This window comes from Diadema setosum, chromosome 4 (assembly GCF_964275005.1).
Source record: "Diadema setosum chromosome 4, eeDiaSeto1, whole genome shotgun sequence".
Taxonomy (NCBI): Eukaryota; Metazoa; Echinodermata; class Echinoidea; order Diadematoida; family Diadematidae; genus Diadema; species Diadema setosum.
In genome coordinates this window covers 35,186,678-35,210,587 of record NC_092688.1, presented here as the reverse complement: position 1 = coordinate 35,210,587, position 23,910 = coordinate 35,186,678, and the positions used below count along the sequence as shown (strand labels likewise).

Sequence of the window (23,910 nt, the reverse complement as noted above, 5' to 3'; positions counted from 1 at the left end):
GAAAATGAAATAGGGTTCGTTATCTCGAAGGTTCGTTGATCCGAAATGATATAGGATCCGAAATGATATAGGGTCCGTAACGAACCTTCGAAGTAAGTCGAGCTTTGTTTCATTTTCGGATTAACGAACCTTCGGAATAACGAACCTTATTTCATTTTCGGATTAACAAACCTTCGGACTAAAGAACCTTACTAACGAACCTTCGGAATAACGAGCTGTAACCGTGATTTCATATCCAATTTGTTTAATTGGACCTTTTAAAAGCTATGACTGTATCGAATCATTGAGAGCAATGAAATTTAACGGCCTTCTGTCCGCCGTATCAAAAGTGTGATGATAAAGGGGATGTGCGCATTGTCATTCGAAATACATGTAACTACATGTAACTCTACATTTAAGTAATTAGTCTGATTATTATATAGAAACTGATTTTGGGATTGATAGTCACTACTGACAGTTTTTATTCTCGTAAACGGCACCTGTCAATCTCACAGGCGTCAAGTCGAAGCACTCACACGTCATGAATTGACCATAACGTAAAAACGACAGAACTCTACACACAAGAGTTCTGTGATAAAAACACGCTGGGCACACAAGATGAGTATGTTGGAACCACATGGCGCACTCACTGCTGGCAGGGCAAGCACGTGCTTTGCTCATCGAACTGATCGTTTTTATAGCGATCATAATATCGCTGCACAGCAGAGATTCGTATTCCAATGCACAGTAGGCCTACTCTCTCTCTCTCTCTCTCTCTCTCTCTCTCTCTCTCTAAAAAAAATGAAAACATTCACACTTGAAGGGGTGGATACATTTAAAACGGAGTCAATTTAGAGTGAATTTGGAGTGAATTTTGAGTGAAAATGTTCATTTTCACTCGGAGTGACCTCCGGGATCACTCGAAGATTTTGGAGTGCTATTGATGTAGCGCGATTCCGCTGCTTAAATGCATTCAGTTTTGCTCATAATCATTGATTTCATCCTTCTTTTTTTTTTTCTTGGAAAGCAAGCACTCCTTAAAGAGGGAAAACCCCGATTGGACAAATTGCGACGTAAACATGCATTGACATAGTTATGTGATACGTATAAACAATTTATCTTGAAAGGAGAGAAGGGTACCTACAGTACATGTATCCAAGATAAACATTATGCATGCACGTGTAGTACCACTTCTCGGGGACTCGAGTGAAGTTAAACGCAGCTTTGTTGATTACATAATGCCACTCTGGTGGTTTCGCCATACCCTTCTCTCTCTCCTACGTTTTCTTTGTTTTCTCCCTCTCTTTGTCTTTTTCTTTTTTCCCTACAAATCGTGTACTTTAAGAATAGACAGACGGTGTTAAACTTCAACTCAAGTGGCTTCTTAAGATCTGCGCCTCTTTCATCCATCTTAGGGACCGTGACACTATTGTGAATGACACAATTAAAAGCATCACACAAGGACTTTCACGCCTCGTTAGACCTTTAAGACTCAGATCTTTTTCTTTCTTTTTATGTGTGTGTGTGTGTAGACGTGGACGCCATTGGGAAATATCAAGCTCGAGACAATAAGTGGCCACTTACAATATAATGACCGACCGATGTTGAAGGTAGATTAAATCAGTAACTAAGTCAGAAATTGGGGAACCAGTAAATAAATAGGCAGCGATCGACACTTCGACGGTTTGCCAATCTAATGTGCAGCGATCGACGTCGAAAGTGTCAATCAAATACGTTATTTACGGTCGACGTCGAAGGTTGATAAAATCAGTAAGCAGCGATCGATGTCGAAGGTTGATAATCGGATGGGTGCTGTTCGTAATATTCCGAAGGTTCGTAATTCCGAAGGGTCGTTAAATTCGAAACACACAAATTCCCTAGGTTCGTTAATTCGAACGTTTGTGGCGTTATTCCGAAGGTTCGTTATTCTGAAGATTCATGAATCCGAAAATGAAATTAACGGAACAATATACCTTCTGAATAACGAATCTTCGGACTAGAGAGCCTTCGGAATAACGAACATCGGAATAATAGCTACCGATGTGTAAGGTTGATGAAATTATTAAATAGCGACCAATGTCCAAAGTTGATTAGGTCATACCGTCCGACGTTAGTGATCGAGAAAACTATAAAGTAGCGGCTGATGTCGAAGGTTGATAAAATAAGGACAATTAAATCAAATAGGTATAGCGTCCATAATGTCGAGATCAAATAAAATTGAGCAGCAACGAAGTGTCGAAGGTTTATGTAATCAACTTGGTATCGCACGACGTCGAATGTTAAGCAAAATTATCTGATTTATCCGACATTTGTTTTAGCATTGTAAAGAGGCTAAAGTTACCGTTATTCATTTCTGATCGCAAAAGCAATCATCCAACATTTACTAGTATTTTCACACCTTACGGAGCCGAATGTTACAGTTAATCATTTTCAAATGTTAAAGCAAACAACCGACATTCATTTTAGCATCTTACGGAGCTGAATGTTATCCTTTTTCATTTCCAAACGTGAAAGCAAACATCCGCTATTTATTTTAGCATCTAACTGAGCCGATTGATACCGTTAATCATTTCCAAATGTAAAAGCAACAATCTGTTATTTATCTTAGCATCGTTCGGAGCAGAACATTACGTTATTCATTTCCAAATTTAAAAGCAAACATCCGACAATCATTTTAGCATCGTACGGAGCCGAATGTTACTGTTTTTCATTATGAACGTCAAGGCAGACATCAGACATTTACTTTACCATCAAACGCAGCTGAATGTTACTGTTCGTCATTTCGAAATGTAATAGCAAATATCCGACATTTATTTTATTATATGGAGCAGACTGTTACTGCTATTCACCTCCAAACGTAAAAAGCAATCATCTGCCATTTTCTGGGCATCTTCCGGAGCCAAATGTTATTGCTATTTACTTTCGAAAGTAAAAGCAAACACCCGACATCTGTTTAATCATCATACGGAGTTGAATATTAGTGTTATTAATTTCCGAACATCAAAGGGATCATTCGACATTTATTTTAGCATCTTCCGGAGCTGAATGTTATTGTTATTTACTTTTGAACGTAAAAGCAAACATCCGGCATTTATTTTTATCATCGTACAGAGTTGAATATTATTGTTATTCATTTCCGAACGTCAAAGCAAAGATCCGACATTTATTTTAGCATCTTCCGGAGATGAATATTATTGCTATTTACTTCCGAAAGTAAAAGCAAACATCCGACATTTATTTAATCATCGTACGGAGTATTATTGTTATTCATTTCCAAACGTCAAAGGGATCATTGGACATTTGCTTTAGCATATTCGGGAGCTGAATGTTATGGTTATTATTTTACTTTCGAACGTAAAAGCAAACATCCGGCAAATTACTGATACTTTTCAAAAGATTTTCGCGGATCGATTTCAGCTAATTTCCTTCATGTAGCCGATGGTTGACGGGAGAGTTTGATTTTCATATCATTAATTCCGCGCTGGAGCGCTCGGGCAAATGCGGGTGTTTAGACGAGCGTGAAAGTGCGGGCGACTTCCCTCGTCTGTACGCGTCCAAACGCCCGCGTATTACCTAGTACGCCCGGACGAAAGGGCTTCCCGCATTTGCCCTAGGGGTTTTCGTGACGTTTCCCGCGGTCGGCACTGTAAATCAATAAATGTATAAAGGTACAATGTGTGTGCATGCATGCATGAATGAGTGGATGAATAAATAATTCAATGAATGAATGAATAAATGAAAGAATGAATGAGCTATGCTGCTCCTACGAGATTAGGTGTCATGCAGTGTTTCATGAGCACATTACATTTTCAACAGAAAGTAGGAGCAGGATTGAATAAAACTTTTTAGAGATCTGAGCAAAACACCTGCCAGAATGTATTTGTTCTGAGCATTTGCATTATGCAAACGTTCAACAGATTTGAAAGTACGTAATAATGATGAGAGTGTGGATTTTTTTCAGACATATATGATATATGTACATTGTCTTGTTTCTGAGTATTCATGTTCTTTTTATCAACTAGAATTCTCAGAAGAATTGGAAGAAAATGACCCCCTGAAAAGTTATACTTGGATAAGTGTCACTAAAAAGCTTTGCAAGCAATTCTTAGTATGTGTGATTTCAAAAATAGGGTAAGACTCAGTACTGTTTGAGGTAAGCTTCACTCTGTAGTTTACTCAAAGTGTGGGGCAATTTAACGCTGGCAATTTCTCATTTGAGACAATAATTGTTTGTATTTTTCTTCCTTTCGTCTTATTATGTGTGATTTTGAAAATATGGTAGGACTCAATGCTGTTTGAGATAAACTTCACTCCATAGCTTACCCAAAGTGTGGAGCAATATTATACACCTGAAATTGCTAATTTGAGACAATAATTGCTTTCATTTTTCTTCCTTTCTTCCCATTTTGTTTCCACGGCAACATGTCTCCTTTCAGACCAGCGTTTCCGGCGGTTGCCTGCCCCGGGCGGAGGTGATGGCGGACACGGCGGTGGCACTGGCGTCGGCCAACGTCAAGCTCGTCTCTGCCAAGGTCATCGAGAGACTCTGCAAGGTACGGGCGACTCCCATCATAACGAAGTCCTCGGGACTGGCAGTTTCCTTTTAATATATCAATATTTTGTTATAAAAAGCAAAATAATAAAGTATGTAAAGATGTATAAATGATGACTTTGGGACCTGAATTTTCATTTCATTGTAACGAGAGTTTCGTTATAACTGTGTTCGCTAAAATGGGAGTGCACTTAAGTTTATAACTCACATCAAATGTTGCCTAAGATCTTGGGTCATGGATATTTGTCTACTCTTTGCTGAAGCATGATGCTCGGTGGTAGATGAAAATATGATGTGACCAGGACGTATCGGATCTGGAGATACTCTGCGAGTATTTGGTGTGCATTTTGTACCCATAAGCTGCACACATCACCTCGTCTGCTAGAAATGTAGGGGTGATGATCACAAGATAGCTGTCGTATTACAAAAGCGGGTATCTGAGCTCTGCACTGGCAGAAATAAAATCAAGAAAAATGGCTTTGAAGTTTGGGCATTTGCATTTTCTCTGAGAGCCACAGGAATGGATGTTTGATGGTGGAGTTTGTCTTTGAATTTCTCTTTACTTCAAAGATTATTTTTCAACAATTCTCTCTAGATTCTTGAGAAGACATCCCTGTCGCCGACGGCAACCCTGGAGAAACATCTGATGTGGGACGACATCGCCATTCTTACCCGCTACCTCCTCATGCTTTCATTTAACAACTGCCTTGATGGTGAGAGCTGTAGCAATTTTTTCTCAAACAAAAACAACTCTGCAATGACATGTTACCACACACAACATTTCAGATGGATAGATATCTACATGTATGTCTACACAAGTGACAAGTGCAGAAGGCATTACATCATATTATGGTTGTATGATTGATCGACCATTCTTCTTTCCACCCATCTGTCCATCCTGCATCTCATAAATTGCAATTTAATTTTCGTATTCATGGTGTATGATGATGCGGAACCTCATCTCTTTGATTGTGTTTGAGAACTCTCCTAAAGTGTATCATACCATATGGCAGATGGCTGCTCTGTGACTGATTTGAAGCATTCACGTGGCTTAAATTTTACTGCTATCAGTGTAGAATGTTGAACTTCCAGAGAAAATGGAGTGTGATGCTCAGATCATCATGTCATTAGGATCAAATAGTGTTTACATTTTACCAAATTCCAAGCATTTTCTTTTTTTCTTTCAAAATGTTGCTATTGATATAAAGCGTCTTGCCACATAGTGTTACCCCATTCTAATCTTCTTTCCAAGCTTGGGGCTGCAATATTAAACTGTTGTCTGTATTACAGTTAAACTGTAAAAACTGGTAAACTGGTGTCTATACTACGGAAAAAATTGCAATATGGCTAACGCAAGGGCTTCCCTGAGTAAAACAAGATTGTGATGATATCGTGACAATAGCAGATGGAGGGCACTGTGTTGCCAGTACGCCCAGAGCCATCTCTACACAGAGTTTGGCCAACTCGGTTTCAGCTGGTCGCAATATGGCATGCATTCCTTTGTTATGGGTTTGCCTAACTCGGCAAATCATCATACCACCAACTGAAACAGAGTTGCCAAGACTCTTATGTATAGATGCCACTGAACACACTGGCTTGCCCCGGTCAACCGACCAATCTCCATCGTTGCGCTCCCCATTTTCATTGCATTTTATTTTGTTCTTTGACAGTGGCCAACAACCTGCCAGCCCTGTTCCACATCATTACCATGCTGGTGTCCACCGGCCCCCTGGCCCTCAAGGCATCCATCCATGGCCTGGTCACCAACATCATCCACTCCCTCTGTACGTGTGCTCAGCTCAAGTTCAGCGGTAAGTTGCAGCTCCCAGTTGCGGGTATGACTCTCGCGCCTTTCTGCCTCGTTCTTTCTCTCTCTTGCCGAGGGCTCGAGTGAGCTATTGTGGTCATTTGCCGTCGGATGTGTGCATTTTCATTATGCACCTAGCCATCATTAGCACTTTTCGCAGACTACTTTGAGCAAAGCATATGTTGTGACTTTGACACAATGACTGCAATGTGCAGTTTAGACTAGGACTTGTTCTCACCCATGTTTGCATTCTACCCTCACTTTGAATGTCCTTCAAATATGCCAAGATGGGATCCAAATACCTTGGTGTATACCTTCTCATGTTTTTCTGTGTTGGTTTTTTTTTTCCACATGTAATTTGCAGAGTATGGCCCCTCTATGTTTTACATAAACTTTATCATTAATTCTTCTTCAACTCTTCTTTGATGCAGAGGAGACCCAGAAAGTTCTCCACCTGGCGCTGACGGAGTTCTCCCTGTCGCGCTTCAAGAAGATGTTCGGCATCAGCAAGGTGAAGTCAGCCACCGTGGCCGCCTTCCGCTCCAGCTACAGGGAGCGCCCCTCCAGCCAGCAGGCTGAGACCATGCCCCTGAGTAGCCTGGAGGCCATCACCGATGCCCTGCTGGAGATCATGGAGGTGGGTGGAGGAGGAAGAGGAGGAGGAGGTGGTGGAGGAGGGGAATGAGATGGAGTGGGAGGAGGGGAATGGGAAGGAGGAGGAGGAGGAGGAGAGAGGAGGAGGAGGAGGAGAGAGGAGGAGGAGGAGGAGGAGAGAGGAGGAGGAGAGAGGAGAGAGGAGGGGGGAATGAGGAGTAGGAGGAGGTGAGAGGAGGAGGAGGAGAGGGAGGGAGAGGAGGGGAATGAGGAGTAGGAGGAGTTGGAAGAGAAGGAGGAGGGGAATTAGGTGGAGGAGGAAGAGAAGGAGGAGGAGGAGAGGGAGGGGGAGGAGGGGAATGAGTTTGAGTGGGAGGAGGGGAATGAGGTAGAAGAGGAGGGGGAGGAAGAGAAGAAGAGAGGAGGAGGGGAAGGAGGAGAAGGAGGAGGAAGAGGATTAAGAGGAGGAGGGGAATGAGGTGGAGGAGGAAGAGGAGGAGAAGGAGGAAGAGGAGGGGGGAGGAGTGGGTGTGAGATGTATGAATTTTGTAAAGGGGGAAAGATGATTTTGGATTTTGAATTTCTTTCCCAGTGAAGGTTACGAGGAGATGGCTACCGACTGAGCCATATCACATCCCCATGAATCTGAATGACTAGAATGGAATTATGGTTTGGGAAAGACCAGATTGTGTTTCATGGAATCAATCTTTGCTCAGTCTGTATGCTCCAGTTACTTCATATTAGCATTTCTGTTTAGCATTGGCATGGACTTTAAAAATGTTACTGTGGTGTCATGCTCTTTGCATTCCAACAGGAATGATAGTCTAGAGATGACCGATACCACAGTGTGTGTCTGGGATATGATAATAAGACTGACCCCATGTTCTTGCTTTATCTCTAGTCATGCACAAAGGACATCCCTACATGTGAGTGGCTCAAGGAGTGGACAGAGCTGACCAGAAAGTGAGTGCAATTTTTTATAGCCAATGTTTAGGTCATCTGCTTTGTTTATACTATGTGCCTTAATCGATGGCCACTGTACTCAGGTGACCTCTCTGCAAAGGTCACCAGTTACACATTCACTCTAACCACACATGAAAGTTGAAGTGGCCTGTATGGCTTTTGCTGTGGTACAGCATACTGTAAAAGTGGAAATTTTCACGCATTTTGTGTGACATGAAACTAGTGCAAGATACAAAGCATGTTAATATTTTTGTTAACTCTTTATGTGCCATAGTGTAAACCCCCTGTGTGCCACATTATTCTGAGAAAGCAATGTACAAATGTAGTCGTGCTTTGGGGAAACATTCTGCTTTTCAAGTCTATGCAAGTTCAATCGATTTTCGTTATCCTGGACATGTAATGAGCAAAGTTGTGACGAAAATTCCAAGCTTTGCTTTGATGTAAATTGTATGACAAATCTATGATCGCTTTTCTTTTAAATGACCAGTTACTATATTATTGTAGAGGCATGACTTTTGCACACAAAACAGTGCCTGAAACTTAGAATTCACCCACAAATCCAGTAGAGAACACCGCTTGATAGCAACTCACCACATAAAATGCAAGCAACATGTGACAGGAATGGAATCGTGGGAAACACTTTATTTGTACCACGGCATTTGGCTATTTATCGATCGATTTGGGCGGCATTGTGCGTTTTGAGCAGAATATGCGAAGTTGGCACGCCGTCGACTGAGTCGGGTGTGCGAACGTGGCACATAAAGAGTTAATTTATGTATTTACATTTCATCTCTTTGATTTTGTAGAATAAGACACACACAAAATTTATGTTACCTCACTCAGTGCAAAAAAAAAAAAAGTTTCGCACAAATTTTCACTGACAGTATGTGAGCATGTGTAGCACAGGTGAGTGGTAAGCTTCCTCATGTACGATCGTTAATTACATACTCAGATAAATCTTCATTCGCTTCTTTGAACAGCAATTGCGTTCTTTTTGGTGTTTCTGTTTCATGCGCCTGATTTTTTTTTCCCACCACTTATTAAACCGTTTCTTCAGAGTTATGTGAATTATTTGTACACCAGTCATCACTAGACAGACACCTTTGCTTGACTGTTGTGCTGCAATATCATGCTAATTTTCATCCTCTGCTCATATGCACTGAGCTCTGTAGTTATATCCTTTCAGAAACTCAACAAAATCGAATAGTCCACACGATTTTATCATTTAATGATCATAATCGTCATTATCATTTTGCAGATTTGCATTCCAAAACAACCCTGCGCTGCAGCCACGAGCCATGGTCGTCTTCGGCTGCATCAACAAGGCAACGTCGCCGCGGGAGATGCGCAGCCTCCTGGTCTTCCTGGCCCACGCCGTGCACAACGCCATCGACCAAAAGGACTGCTACGGCAGCGGCGTCCAGCAGAACAGCTCCCTGCTCCTCATCGAGTCCATCGTCATCGCCATGACGAGACTGCAGCCCCTTCTAGAGCGGGTGAGTGTGGGGAGTGCCTCCATACAGTGGTGACACGACATTTGCTCCTGCGACAATTGCTCCGGTCTTATTTTCTCCAAGGACTTCAGGGTTAGGGTTAGGGTTGTGATGGGGCTTTAGGCTTAGTTTGATGTGAGGATTAGGGTTATGGTTTTAGGGTTATGTTTGTGGGTAGAATTTATGTTTGGCTTAACATATGGATATTTCATGGGAGAAATTGTCGTAAGAGCAAATGTCATGGAACCCATACGATAGGCCCATTCACACAGGGATGGTTCAGCAAGACACTATTCTGCTTGTTCTTGTTGATTTCACTGTGTATGTACCCAGGTGAACTGGGATATTGTGCAAAAGTTCTCTTCAAACCTATTTCAGGTTACATTCCCCCCCCCACCCTCCCCCCCCCCCCCCCCCAAAAAAAAAAAAGACAATCTTGTGTATCTAGGTTATGTTGACCCCATTTCCTTTGATTTAAAAAAAAATGAGGAAGCAATTACCACAGCTAACTGTCAATTAGGAAGTGAACAAAAATATCTCAGCCTTTGGGACATAAAAATCATGCAAACAGACAAAATAATGAAATTCATAAAAAGTGACAAAGTTCATTCCAAATTATCTTGTTGCAACACAGAAGGCAATGACATACAACATATGGCGTTTTAGTAATGCAAAAAAAACCCCAAAACAACAGTCTTTTCACGAAAGGTTATATATCGTTTTGTAAACCAAAGTAGAAACTTTTCTTTGTGTATGTGGTACCTATTTTAAATTTCTAGGAATTCTGGTTGCATCTTGGGAGTGGTCTGCTTCAAATGTCTTGACTGTTTTTGCAAAGCTTGATTCAGAACAAAGAAAATCTTCTCCATTTCTGTGCTGTTTATAGACATACAGTGTACTGGTTAATGATAAGGGCAGTTGGGCACAATTAAAGTTGTTTTGAACTTGACTGTTTGGTATGAGGAAATCGTGGCAAAGATGTTGCTAGGTTATCAGGACATTGAATGGCTTCTTTGCCAAAAGTAAAACTTGCTTTGTAGTCAGACCGGAGATGATACAGAAATTCAGCTGTTTGTCCATGGGTGGCTTATCATACTGTTTGTCATGAATTGGGAATTCTTTGAGGTCAATGACTAAAAAAAAAAAATGCCATGTTATATCGTCGCTGGGGTGATAAGACCTTGTATCTGCAATTTTGTTGAAAATGAGTTTTTTGGATTAATGGTCAAATAATGGATTAAGTGATGTCCTGTCCAAATCCCAACTGTCTTACTCCAAAAATGAAGCCACCACAGCATGTCAAAGGAAAGGCTGTCCCATTCGCCACAGTGCTTTGGCCGCCATGTTTTTTGGCTCTCCTGAACATTTGACATTTTGTAGATACGAGGTCTTATCGCCCCAGCGGCGATATTTAAATCCTTACAATGTACTTAATATCTCTTTTCGTTTTTCTCAATAGCTTTGGAGTGTTTTGCCTCGCTGCACATTTTATTTATTGTTCAGCGGAGAACCACTTAGTATCAAGTATATTAAAGGTCTCTGATTCAAATCTGCTTGTAGCAGCAGTTCTGCCCAAAAGCAAGGCACTTTTTGCCCAGTTCATCAAATTTTGTCAATTTCATACGAAAGAGAAAAAATCCTCACAGAACAGTGCAAAAATGATAAAAATTGGCTATTAGAAATAAGGAAGTTATGATAGTCTGAAATTTCACAGTTTTTGGAGAACACTTCTTGATCAGTCTTTATGAATACTGTATAAGCTGTTATTTTCACAAGGGTTCAATTTTCGCAAATTTTGCGAATGTCTGTTGGACCGCAGATTTAACAACACAAGAAAATTTTGCCCATGTGCTGGTGTAATAGTGCACTTAAATATGACAGCTTCGTGTCAACTTGCAAAAATAAAATCTTGTGAAAATGTCCATCTTCTCGTAATTGGCGAAAATAATGGCTTATGCAGTATTCAAATCAGCAAGTTGATGATGACATGGCCTTACAATTTCTTATTCACTTCATTTTAATACAGAATCAACCTAATTTCTCAGCTGTATGAATATAAAACTTTTCTTAAAGCTACCCGAAATAAGTAACAAATGTTAACCCTGACAAATTTTGGTGTGGGAATATCCTTTTGTCTGCATTAGATTAAAAGATTTTTTCTAAATTTCATATATTACATACAGTGTACATGGAAAATGGTGAGCACATGACATCATCACCTCGCTCATTTGAATATTCATATTAAAGAACTGGTCAAGAAATATTTTCCCCCAAAATCAGGAAATTTCAAAATATCTCATCTTCCTTATAAATATCTTATCGAATATTTGTCATTTTTGCATCGTTCTGTAGGATTCTTTTTTTTTTCTTTCTTGTAAAGTTTATTTATTTTTTTTGGGTGGATTTCCTCTTTACAAACATTAATGTGCTTTCCCAGTGGCCATGCAAAACACACAACCAACAAACAATTCATAATGCGCCGACTGTTGATAACGTTGTTTGTTTTCACCCCCTCCAACAGGACTCGCCGCTGCACAAGCTACTGTTCTGGGTGTCTATCGCTGTGCTGCAGCTGGAAGAAGCTGCCCTCTATGCGGCTGGCCTGGCCATGCTGGAACAAAACCTGCACTGCCTGGATGAACAGGGACTCTTTGAGGAAACGGTCAGTCCCAGTGTAGTCTGTATCATCACCAGCTGGCCTTTTCTGTAATGTGTGTAGGGCTTAAATAGAAGGGATCAACTCCTCTATTGTTACTGTACAAAACAGTTACAATTAATGTACACTGTATATTACATGATGAAGGCATACAGCTCCAAAACACAGAAATATGTATCCTGAGACCCATTGGGTTCAGGGTTCCATTAGAAGGCTCAGTTATCATTTGTCTGCACACAGAGATACAGGAATTATTATTCCTTATTGATTAGAAGTAGGTATACACACCCCCTTTTCTTTCTCTAACACAACTGCAAACAGTCTTGAGTGATAATTACTTGATCATAGGAATGTGACATGTCTGGGATTCAGGCTGTACATACAGACATGTATGTCTGTATGTGTGTGTACAAGTTACTTGTCTTATTGCGATCTTCAGGTAGCATGAAGAGATTAAGAGCCTTGGGGTGTTTCTTCTTCTCTTGGTATCCCTCCTGGCCAGTTATAAATTTGTTTCAAAATTGTGTGTGTGTGTGTTTTTTCTTCATGCTCCCAGTCTCTTTGCTTATCAAACATAATGACATCAACTATGTTTTCCTTGCAGTAAATGCGCAATGCATTACATAAGTTTCAGCATCTTTCCCATTAAGTGTCTTTTTCCAAACATGAACCAAGATGTGGATACTAAAAGTTCAGCATTCGTTTTTACCTTTCCCCTGTCCACGTCCAGAGTCCGGAGATCGTCCTGATGGATGTGAGAGAGCCGCTGGACTTTCAGTTCAAGCAGATGGACCTGGCCGTGGGTCTCAGCTTCAAGTACAACTTCAACTTTGCCCTGGTTGGACACCTTCTCAAAGGTGACCAAAGCACCGGGGATTATTTTCTCATGCCTCTTGTGGAGCATATGCCTCCCCCCTCCCATCAAAAAGAACAAACAAACAAATAAACAAACAAACAAAATGAATTGGTTGAAAAAAAAAGAAAAAATCTACAAAATGTACTATTAAAGTACTATACCAAATTTCGGCTTATGTCAAGATTAGATTCAAAATGGTTACTTTTCGGTGTATAGTTATCCTTTCAAACATACAACTGTGTTTCAGTTACCTGTGCATTGTTCCAACCCCCTTCTTCCATTTCATACACCTAGGTATATTGTTTATCTGTATTAAAAAAAAAATAACAGAAATAACCAATGAAAATCATACAACCAAACAGAACTGCGACAAATCTACAAAATTTATATAATTCTTTTGTAAAATTGATACAGTTTGTCAAACCGATGCAATTACTTCTCATATCATATGTTTTGTGGTGGCTTGTTATTAAAAGATTTGGTACATCCATTGATTTTACAATGCACCAAGATATCACCTGTAGCACACACTCAGAGTTCAGGTTTTCCAAAGTGGTAAATGACACATTTACTTGAAAAGGGGAAAATAACCTTATTCTTATTCCATAGTCATGATACTTGTTAATGAATTAAACGTTCTTGAAATTGACTTTCGATTTTGAGTTTCGATTGAGTTTGATTCGATTTTGAATTTCGATTGAAATTGAGTTTCCATTTGCAAGATATACAGGGTATGATACATTTTGATAGAATTTACACAACTGATTAAATTCAACAAAATACATCAAAATTATAGTGATATACATGCCACACCTCAATCGACAGTGCATGTCAAGCCTCACTGCTTTATTATGTTGTTTTTTACCTTCTTTGTATTTCAGGTTTCAGACATCACTCCAGCACAACTGTGTCAAGAACGACTCGCATCCTCAATCTTATGCTGGACATTGTTTGCAAACACAGAAACTGGTAAGTCGAGCAGCATTATGAAGAGTAGCTTGTCTAGTACAACGACTTCAGAGTGACACATGTGTTGCTGGTATAGGTTTCATGTGGGATGGAACTTGGCAGAATTTAGCCAATTTCTCTCTAGAATGTTGAAAATAGCTTTGTGACTGTATGTCCATGCATTGTGTGTAAAGGCAGACGGCCGTTTTCAAGAGCTTATTATAACTTTGCTGTTCAGCCTCCAGCTAAATCTCTTTCATTCAGAAGATCTGAGGATGTCATGCAGTGCAGAAATGGATTTAGTGGAATTGCAGTTGATGTCTTTACATTTATGTAGGTTTTTGTGCAAAAAAAATGAAAGAATGTGTGTGCCCATGTGTGTATAATCTGAGTGTGAGTCCTAGTCAACCACACAGAGACACATCACTTTCAGTGTGCTTGGACATTAAGTTACTGCCATCATCTGTCAATCAGAAATTAATAAGGGCAGCGATTTTTCCCAACTTCATTCATTCAAAATGTACTTACATGTACTAGCAGCTCTTTGAAATGGATGCTGTTGGGTTGATTGATTATGTGTTTGTTTGTGTGTTCCTTGTTTCTTTATGTGATGGAGAAGAATTCAAAGCTCATGCAATTAAACCTTCTAACCAAGAAGTTGGGGTCACCCATGTGGTTTTTACCTTTCTCAGTGTATTGATCGAGGCTTTCTACAATTTTATTGCTGCATACTATCATTTTGCCCCAATCAAGCTATGAGACTAATTTCTATGTATCCTGCTTACAGTGATAAGTTTGATGTGAACATGGAATCGGTGGCCTACCTGGCTGCCCTTCTGCCAGTCTCAGAGGAGGTGAGAAGCAGGTGCAGCATGAGGCGCAACTACCCCAACCTCTCGCCCGAGGCCCTGGAGCTGGACAACTCGGTCTTCGTCCAGGTCTCCTACCCCTACCACCCCGGAGCACACCCGGGCCAGCAGCAGAGGTCGCCGTCCAAGAAGCTGCGCTCGCCGCACAAGACGCCGGGCATCACCAATGCGGCGGTGAAGACCCAGCGCAGCCTGGACTCCGCGCTGCAGCGGCAGCAGCAGGGCAGCGTCACGGTGGACAAGTCGCCCCTCAAGCAGTACAAGAGCCTGGACCTCCCCCACAGCTCCGGGCGCACCGCTGCCACCGCCGCACGCAGCCCGGAGGTGGTCGTCAGCGGCGTCGCGGGCATGGGCGTCGGCTACGGCGGCGGTGGCGGCATTGCTGGTGGTGTCGGTGGTGCAGAGGGTGGAGTCGGGGAGAGGAGGACGCGCCACGAGAGGCGGACCAGCGGGACAGGCATGACCATCCCACAGCCCCGCAAGGAGAGGAAGGTGTCAACGCCCTCAGAAAATGTGTTGCTTAACGATGAGGTTCTCACTGAATCAGGTGTACAGGCTCTCCTTCTCACGGTCTTAGTAAGTCTTCCAATGTCTTGACTCATTGTCATCTATTCAAAATCATAAAGTGAACACATTTTGTATCCACTTGATTCTACCATAAAAGACATTCGGTCAGATTGTTTTATATTGTTGATCAAAATACGAAGTCCATGAAGATTGTTTTAGTGGGGGAGATTATTGTGTGCAATTGCTGCCATGAACCATCACTGATGGCGTGATGTCCACATGCTCCAAACACTGAAGCCAGAGAAAATTTTAATGAAATGAGAAGGTTGGTGGAAGGCACTTAGGCGTTTCTTGAGATTAAAAAAAGAAAAAAGAAATCGAGAAAAACAAGAATATTATTGCTACAATTTGACCTTAATATTTGTATTTACAGTATTCTTCCATGAGGCAAATTCCAAAGGCAAATTTAATCCTACAGGAAAATTGTGAATATGTATGGTTTCCTTTGCCATTATTTTGTTTCAAGCTTGCAAGCATATTCCATATGAATTCTTGTGGTGTTGTGAATATATTTTTTCCATTATCCCTCGTGTTTTGTTCTCCCTGCTCTCGCCTTCACATTCCTGTTTCTATGCCTACCTATTTTTCCTTCGTTCCTTTTTTAATACCTCTTTCCATCCAAACCCTCTCCTCTTTCCATCTCTCCTTTCATCATATGTTCCCCCCATCTGTCCTTTGATCCTCTTTTCATCTCTCCTCTCTCGTACTCTCCCTCTTTCCCCTTTGATCTCATCCTTCTCTTCTATCCCTCTCCTATGTTCATCTTCTCTTCAATACTTCCTCTTTCCCTCCCTTCACCATCTCATATTCCGTATCTCTTCCTCCATTTTTCCATTTCTTCTCTCTTTCTCTTCTTTTCTTCCTCTCTACACTTTTTATGTTTCTCCTCTGTTCTTTCCATTTCTCCATTCTTTTAATTTCTCCATTGTTCTTCTGTCCCTCTCTCCCCCTTCCATCTCGCACTCATCTCTTCCTCCATTTTCCATCTTCTTATCCCTTTCTCCTCTTCTCTCCCTCTTTTCTTCCCATATATTTCCTCTTCTGTCCTTCTGTCTCTTGTCCAACTCGTGCTCCTCGACTCTCCCTCCATATTTCATTTTTCTCTCTTTTCCCTCCTCATCTTTTATCTCTTTCTTTCTTCTCTCTCTCTCTCTCTCTCTACTCTTCCTTCCAATCTTCCTCTTCTCTTTCTATCTCCTTCACTCTTCTGTCTCTCCATTTTCTCGTCTCTTTTTCTCCTCTCGTCTTTCCATTTCCACTCTCCTCTTCTTTCCCTCTGCTCTTGCAATCCCTCCTTCCTCTTCTTTCTTTCTGTTCTCTTCCTTCACTTTCTCTCTTTCTGTTTCTCTTCATCTGATGCGCAGGCCACGCTAGTGAGGAACATGAACGAAGGCGATGTGGGTATCCTCTATGAGTACCTTGCCGAAGCCAGCCAAGTCTTTCCACAAGTATTCCCAACAGTGTAAGTACAGGGGATGGAAGGTTTCCTGCCCTCCTTGGCAGCACTGGTTTTGTTATTGTTCTTACTTTTATGTTTCTGCATTGTTGTTGCTGTTGCTGTTTCAGGTTGTTTGGGCATTTTATTGTGTGTGTGTGTGTTGTGTGGAGGTGTTGTGACCGAGTGGGTGGAGCGCTGGACTCTGAATAACTAGAGCGTGGGTTCAAGCCCCGCGAAGACCTACACGTTTGCCCTTCAGCATGGCACTTTGTCCACATTGCTGCTCTCCATCCAGGAGTATGCATGGGTACCTGGTAGGATGAGAATGTTTATGTTGGTTGATCAGCACGTGCGCGCCTCGGCTATAGGCACACAGACCTGGATTTAATACTGCACTGTAGGATGACGTGATGATATGCCGCTATCTTCATTGTGAATATACAAGATGTAAAGCTATTACCACAGAGAATAATTTCCCCTCTCAAAATTGACTAGCAATTTTAGTTGAGCATATGTTTTGAACAAAATGGTACACAATTCTATGTTTAATACAGAGATGAAATTTTGTCTCACAGGCATGCCCAAAATGCGTGGCAAGGTGCTACGCAATACCCAGAAAATAATTACCTTTACCATAAACTGTCAATCGTAGATCGTGGGCGTGTATTGCATGCACTGTCAGTTGTGCAGGTTTAATAGTTCGGAAGCTAGCGAACAAACTGTCCTTGAGGAATCCACATGTTGTACGTGGAACCAGCCATGAACAATGGCCACATATAGAGACGAACTGAGGTCGACATTATTTTGACCACTTTCGATGTATTCGCCGTTCAAATCAATTTTAACGGGACGTTCCGAAAAATTGCAGATTGCGTATAGTGCGCGTCCAGGCTGTGCAAACAACACCCTCATGAATCCTGGGTCCATTTCTCTTGAATTGTCCATAGCCATCATGCTGGCACAAATGTGCACATCTCTGTGACTGACTTTCTTTAAGACTGGAAAAAAATTGTGTGGGCATTGCTCATTTTTTTTAAAACAAAGATTAAACAACATTTTTTTTTTTTTCGCGGGGGGGGGGGGGGGGTCGAATAATGAAGAAAACAAAATTAGACTTCCTCACTCAAGAGCTCTTGAGGTTGAGGAAGGATTTTTCTTGTGATCAAAAGACATATCCTGTTATGTTCATGGATTAGTCCAGCTTACGAACTGCATGACTGCAGCAAGAGGCAGCTTGATTCTGGCACTGTAGCTGATATGGATTCACCAGAGAGAGAGAGAGAGAGAGAGAGATAGAGCAATTAAGTTTGCCTGGATTATGAAAAAATAAATAAATAGATAAAAAACAGACTATGGTTTCAGTGTGGGCTTGCTGTAACAGACAAACTCATGATATGAATTGTGCTGACTTGTACACGTATGCATTTTCATCGTACCTCAAATTGTTGTTTTCTTGCTTTTTATTCTCACATTTCTTTTGTATAGATGCACATTTCTTGTGTACCTATGTGTAACTGCGGTGTTTGTTCTCTTTATCAGTGGGACAAAGTTCAGTAGAGATATAGTTGGATTTCATTTGTCCTGCCAGTGGCAGAGACAATCGGAGAATTTAAGTAAATTTCTTCCTGTTTGCTGAATGAATTAACAAAGTGGATTTGCATGATTTTTCCCCCTCTATTTTTGTCAATGTTACGTTAAGATAAAGCTACAAGTGTAATCTTGAATGCTCTAATGTTTGGGGGAGGGGGAGGGCAGTGGGAGGCAGGGGCCGGGGGCAGGGGCCAGGGGAGTGTGTTCATTAAAGCAATGGACGAGTTAATGGATTAACTCAAATTTTGATGCATACCCCTGTACAAGTGAAGACTGTTTCTGACAGCCAGAAGCCCTGCCCTGCTCTGTGCTTGCCTGATGTAATGATCAGCACATGCAAGTTGGATTCAGGAGTTGAAAGTTAGAAACTGAAGACAGGTGAATTGAATAGTTTGTTGCTATGGTTTCCCCATCGGTGAAGACTTTCCACTTGAATGCATCAATGATCTGGCCCGTTGTCTCACTGGTTGGGTTGGCTCTGTACGATACACATGTAATTCTTTCGTTTCCTGTCTTGTCGCGCAGGTATTCGTTACTCGACTCGAAGATCAGCAACGTGTTGCGGAGCTGCCACAACCAGTCGATGCTGGCGGCCGTCCAGAGCATCATCCAGAACACCCTGGCCAGCGAGGAGGGACAGCAGCAGCCCACAAACCTGCAAGGTATCCGTGCCGTGACCACAAACAACCCCAGATTATCACACCACTGGGGCGGGGTGGGACACCAAACAAAAAGGGCATCACACCCAAGACCTTGTGTCTTCAAATGAAGAGTTTGTTCGCAAAAACCGATAAGTCCATCTTTGAAGATTTTGAATTACGGTCTCTGTCATAAAGTACAAAATAACACCTCTTAAATGATATATTGGTCACTAACTGTTACATATAAAAGTACATTTTTGAAGTTATGGTCAAAAGAAGCAAAAATTTTCTTATTATTCTCTTTATTTTTCTTGACCTTTAATTGCAAATATCTCCATTTGGCAAATATGGACTTATCGGTTTTTGCGAACAAACTCTTCAAATGTTCAGTTTTTTTTTTTCTTTTTATTCTTCAGATGCTTTTGTGTGTTCGTGTTCTCAGATTAAAAAATCGGTCATGAGACGGTTGTCCAAACAAAAGTGAGAGATAGTGGTATGTTGTTTCGGTGGAGGTGGTGACCATAGTACTCCCATAAATGGTCTCCCTGCGCATAAGTATGCAAGAACAGAAAGAGACACATACCGGTACACAAACATGCTTGCCCCCACATAGTGCTGAAACAGGAAGTCCAGTATCTAAAGTTACCACCTATAAATGAGCTCAAAGGCTTATCACCGTATGTTTTTTTTAAACATTTGATCTAGTTTTCTTCATTGATGCGCCCCGCCAGTTTCTGTAGCATTTTAGAGTTGAGGGTAACTTCATGTTTATTCATACAGTACTTACAAAGCTGTAGATCTAAATTGACATGCAATGGTTTCCATGTATATATTGAATTCAAAACTTACATTATATGAAATCATAGCAAAATACAAACAAACAAATGAGTAATCATCCACTCACCAGGGCTCTAGTGTTCAAATGAGAATTGGATTGTTGTAAGTACTTTGTCATTACCCAGCTTACCCAGCATTAAGCCAAGTTTCAAAATTTGCCACATCCACTGTGAGATTTATTACCTACACTGGATGAAGGAAGATGATTATAAAATAAATGCAAACAAATGGAAACTGACCAGAAATACGAATCATATAAATGAAAAATTAGAAAACAAGATTCAATGGAATCTCATTTTCTTGCTCATTTTTCAAGATAATTTTATATGTAGGATTCTACATCACCATACGATGACAACAGAGTGAATTAAATTTGAACTTCTTTGTTTTTGCAGAACAAACCTGTTCTGCCAAGTTTCTTCCTATATACTGTTTTGTGATTTGTTTGATTTCTTTTCTTTCTTATTTTTGTTTCTGTAACTTTAATGCTTGATATTGCCGCAGAGAATAACAGAATTGCATAAGTAGTAGGAGACAATCCTTGAATTAGTAACAAATCATTCGGTTTGCACAATGGCATAAATTAGTTGTGTTCACTGCATTCTTTCCCTCATCAGGTATCGGCTTTGGTGGACTGTGGCGATTCAGCAGTCAGTTTCCTCCGGTAAGCTGTCTTTTTGACGTCATGGATGTTATACAAATGATGCTCAGGATAGAGTGCGTTAGTGGAGGCGTAGCGCACTCGAGGGTATTTACAATTGTGAAACATGCACGAGGCGAAGCCGAGTGCATGTTGCACTACATTGTAAATACCCGAGACGAAATAATCCTGTGCATCATTTGTTTTATAAAATGGGTCGAAAAGTAACAACATTTTTCATGTACCTTTATGGATCAAGATGTCCGAAGATGTTCGTCCCAAACACGTTGCACTCGGAAAGTACTGTACGTATAAGAGTATACGTATGCCGGGCCACACATGTTATGCACACAAGAAAGGCCGGCCGGCAGCCTGAACTAGAAGTTGTTTACAGGATTGACAGCGCGTATAGTAGCGCGCGACGCACTTGTAACAACTGATTGAGTGCGCACTGCTAGTGCAAACATTGTGACGTCGGCCGTGGAATGTTAGTGAGAAATTAATACAAGCACACGTGACTCATTTTAGCACTTCCAATTGGCTACATTCTTGAACCCATTTTATAAAAGGAAGTTCTTACCAGTAGCATCTGTACACAGATGCAATGGAAATGCAATTGTACTTGAGTTGCTATTTCATTCTGCATGGGTTAAAGTTGCCCACATTTTAATACAGTGTGTTTTGAGCTCATACACCTGCTTATGTGTGAACCATTACCAAAAATAGGTGATAAATGTTAGACACAAGGCTACGAAGACTGGCTTGAGGTACAATGTAGATTTGAATGAACGTGAAATTTCATGTTTGTTCTATAATTGAGAATGTGATCAGTCAACTCCCTCTTGTCTGAATTTCAAACTTTTGAAATGCTTTGACATGTGCAACTTTTCACTTTTCCTGAAGCATGCTTCTTAGATGATTTGCATTTTCCTTGTTTGCTTTAATGCCTAATAGTAATGGAATGGGCTTGACTTCATGTAAACTTCTGAGCTGATTTTCTCAAATACTTTATGTATGTTTTTTGTTGTTGTTCTTCTTCTTGTTTAATTTAGAGCAGAACATAATACTGGTATATGTACTTGGAAAGTCCAGTACTTTATATTTACCAAAAACAACAAAGTCAGTGTTTGGTATTGGATCACAAATGGAGGAGGTTATGATATCTGATGAAAATCTGCTGCTGTTCCGAAGCAGCTTTCAAGGGTTAACTGTCCAGTTGCCACAAGTCAAAAGGTATGCCAGACAGGAGAGTCATATTTGTCATTAGTTAGTCAAACAAGTTCTTTAGGTGCTGTTGTCTACATATTCCTTTCAAAACTTTGAATAAATCTAGACTAAAGAAATTTGATTTATGTTTCCTCCCATTACTCCACACCCCTTGCCCTCCAAACCAACCAACCAACCAAACAGAAGTCAGAAATCCGGGGGACGTCAAGCACAGACCACTTTGTGAAGCTCCTCCAGGCGATGGCGGAGCAGTGTCGGGAGGGCGACGGTGGAGACTGGCTGGGGAATTCCCACATGGACATCCTCACCCTGGCCACGCCCCTGGTCGCCGCCGGCACCCTCTCCAGCTCCATGTCCTCCCTCTGCTCTTCCCACTCCGCCTCGGATGCCGAGCAGCTCTCCTCCTCCCACAGCGCCCAGCTCTTCGCGGCCGCGCCCACCCGGCTGCGCCACAGCTCGGCCCACCAGACCATGGCGACGTCGTCCATTGGTGTCGGTCCCTCCCAGGGCCGACACCCGAACCAGCCCAACCGCAGCAGCTTCAAGCGGAAGAAGCAGACCAACAGGTAGCAGCAGTCACTAGCCACCCTGGGATTCGGCAAACGGTTTTCCCGCGGCCAGGCAGCCTCTCCGCTTGGACTAGCCACCCACTGACGGACGACAAGCAGTTGGCTCGGCGTCTGTGGGCTATATTTATTTGTGCAAATGCCAATCTGTCTGTAATACTGTAATATGCCAGAAGCGTGATTACCATTATGCGTGCACCATTCATGATCTAAATGTGTGTAAGTAGTTGAAGCCACCTTTGTGACATGAGCTATGAGGAACTCAATGCCCATGTGATATGATAACGCAAAAAGAATTAGTCTGATCTGCCAGTTAGTGTGAGCACGCAGTTCTTTATGTGTTGGATGAACTTGTGAAATTCTGTGGTCGGCAGACGAGAACGCTTTGTTGATCGGTTTGTTGAAATGAACTTGCAACTCTGCCAAATCTATTTATTGATCTTCGTTTTCGCTACGCGTCGCAGGCTTGGAGCCGATGTAATGCATTTTAGGAGCATCTCAAGACCGAATGAGAAAGGCCCAATGTGATTTCGACATACATGTAATCATGTCTTCCCTTTTAAATCACAGCATTACTCTCAATGCAATCAGTCGTCTTTTAAGAGTCCTAGCAATGCTGTTGAAATTAAATTTACCGCAGAGGTTTAGTTCAGGAATGCTGTCACATCAGGTGTAGCAGTGATTAGACTTTATCGCTACCTCCTTAACCCAATTCCAACAGGTACCTGGTTTGATTCCATCCTCTTCAATTAATTGATTAATTGAATTATTGAGAATTTCATGATCCCGTAAGGAATGAGTTTAACATTCTTGAAATTTACCTCTCTGTAGGGGTAACATTGTGTACCTGGTACTAAAATACATTCACATCAGAGATGTGAGCTTGACATGAAGACTACACAACATTTCCATAGTTATTTGTTTTAAGATGCGCTAGTAAGGTGTCAGCATATGAATGCATGTAACAATTTTGAAGCAATGTTTTGAATACCCCAAAATAAAACCACTAGCAGGTCTCAATGTTTTTGACCTTGTATCAGATATGACATGACTCAGAAGAAGGTGAAAAAAAGATTAATACAAAATAGCATCAAAGTAAAACCTGCTGTCGATTACTGTCTAAAATTTGTTTTCCATTTCCATGGCTGGAGGCAAGTGATGTTCATTGCCTCACCTTATCTCCTGTCGCAACAAACTCACAAATTTATTGCTGCATGTTGCTGCATTATGTGTCTTTTTAGCGTAGTACAAGCTTATTTTATGAAGGCAAATGCTTGTCCACCGGTCCGTAGTCCTTGAAATTACAATTATATGGTTAAGTGCTGTATCTTAATAAAGCTGCATCACTTCGGTGATCCTTCGCATTTATCCCCAAGTTGAATTATCCTTCGGGGTTTATGCCAGGTTTAAGTGTGTGCGTGTGTGTCACACACAAAGCGCACTTCTATAGCTTCTGACCATCCGAGCATTGAGAATTTAGGGTTTCTGGGACGAACACTGAACTAGGGCTCTCTATAGCTCAGTCAGTAGAGCACCGGGCTAGCATGCGGAGGTCTCGGGTTTGAATCCCGATGGAATCCCATTTTCTTTGCTCAATTTTCCGTATGTATCTTAATAAGTTACAAGATAGGCTAAGATATTCTCTCTCTTTAGAGCCATGGAGCACCAGAGTGATAATGTCACAGTC

At 41.4% G+C, this 23,910-nt stretch overlaps 1 protein-coding gene across 1 annotated transcript in view; it reads left to right on the top strand.

Moving 5' to 3' along the window:
• The window catches only part of LOC140227186 (neurofibromin-like), a 122,301-nt gene extending 98,619 nt beyond the window's left edge, over positions 1 to 23,682 (top strand). The window contains 14 exon segments of the mRNA XM_072307615.1: positions 4,416 to 4,532; positions 5,127 to 5,244; positions 6,202 to 6,342; positions 6,770 to 6,975; positions 7,834 to 7,895; positions 9,154 to 9,391; positions 11,910 to 12,050; positions 12,775 to 12,901; positions 13,782 to 13,869; positions 14,636 to 15,293; positions 16,649 to 16,746; positions 18,838 to 18,974; positions 20,408 to 20,454; positions 21,841 to 23,682. Of these exon segments, the coding sequence (XP_072163716.1) occupies positions 4,416 to 4,532; positions 5,127 to 5,244; positions 6,202 to 6,342; positions 6,770 to 6,975; positions 7,834 to 7,895; positions 9,154 to 9,391; positions 11,910 to 12,050; positions 12,775 to 12,901; positions 13,782 to 13,869; positions 14,636 to 15,293; positions 16,649 to 16,746; positions 18,838 to 18,974; positions 20,408 to 20,454; positions 21,841 to 22,227 (2,565 nt within the window). The 3' untranslated portion in view covers positions 22,228 to 23,682.
• The last annotated feature ends 228 nt before the right edge of the window (positions 23,683 to 23,910 follow it).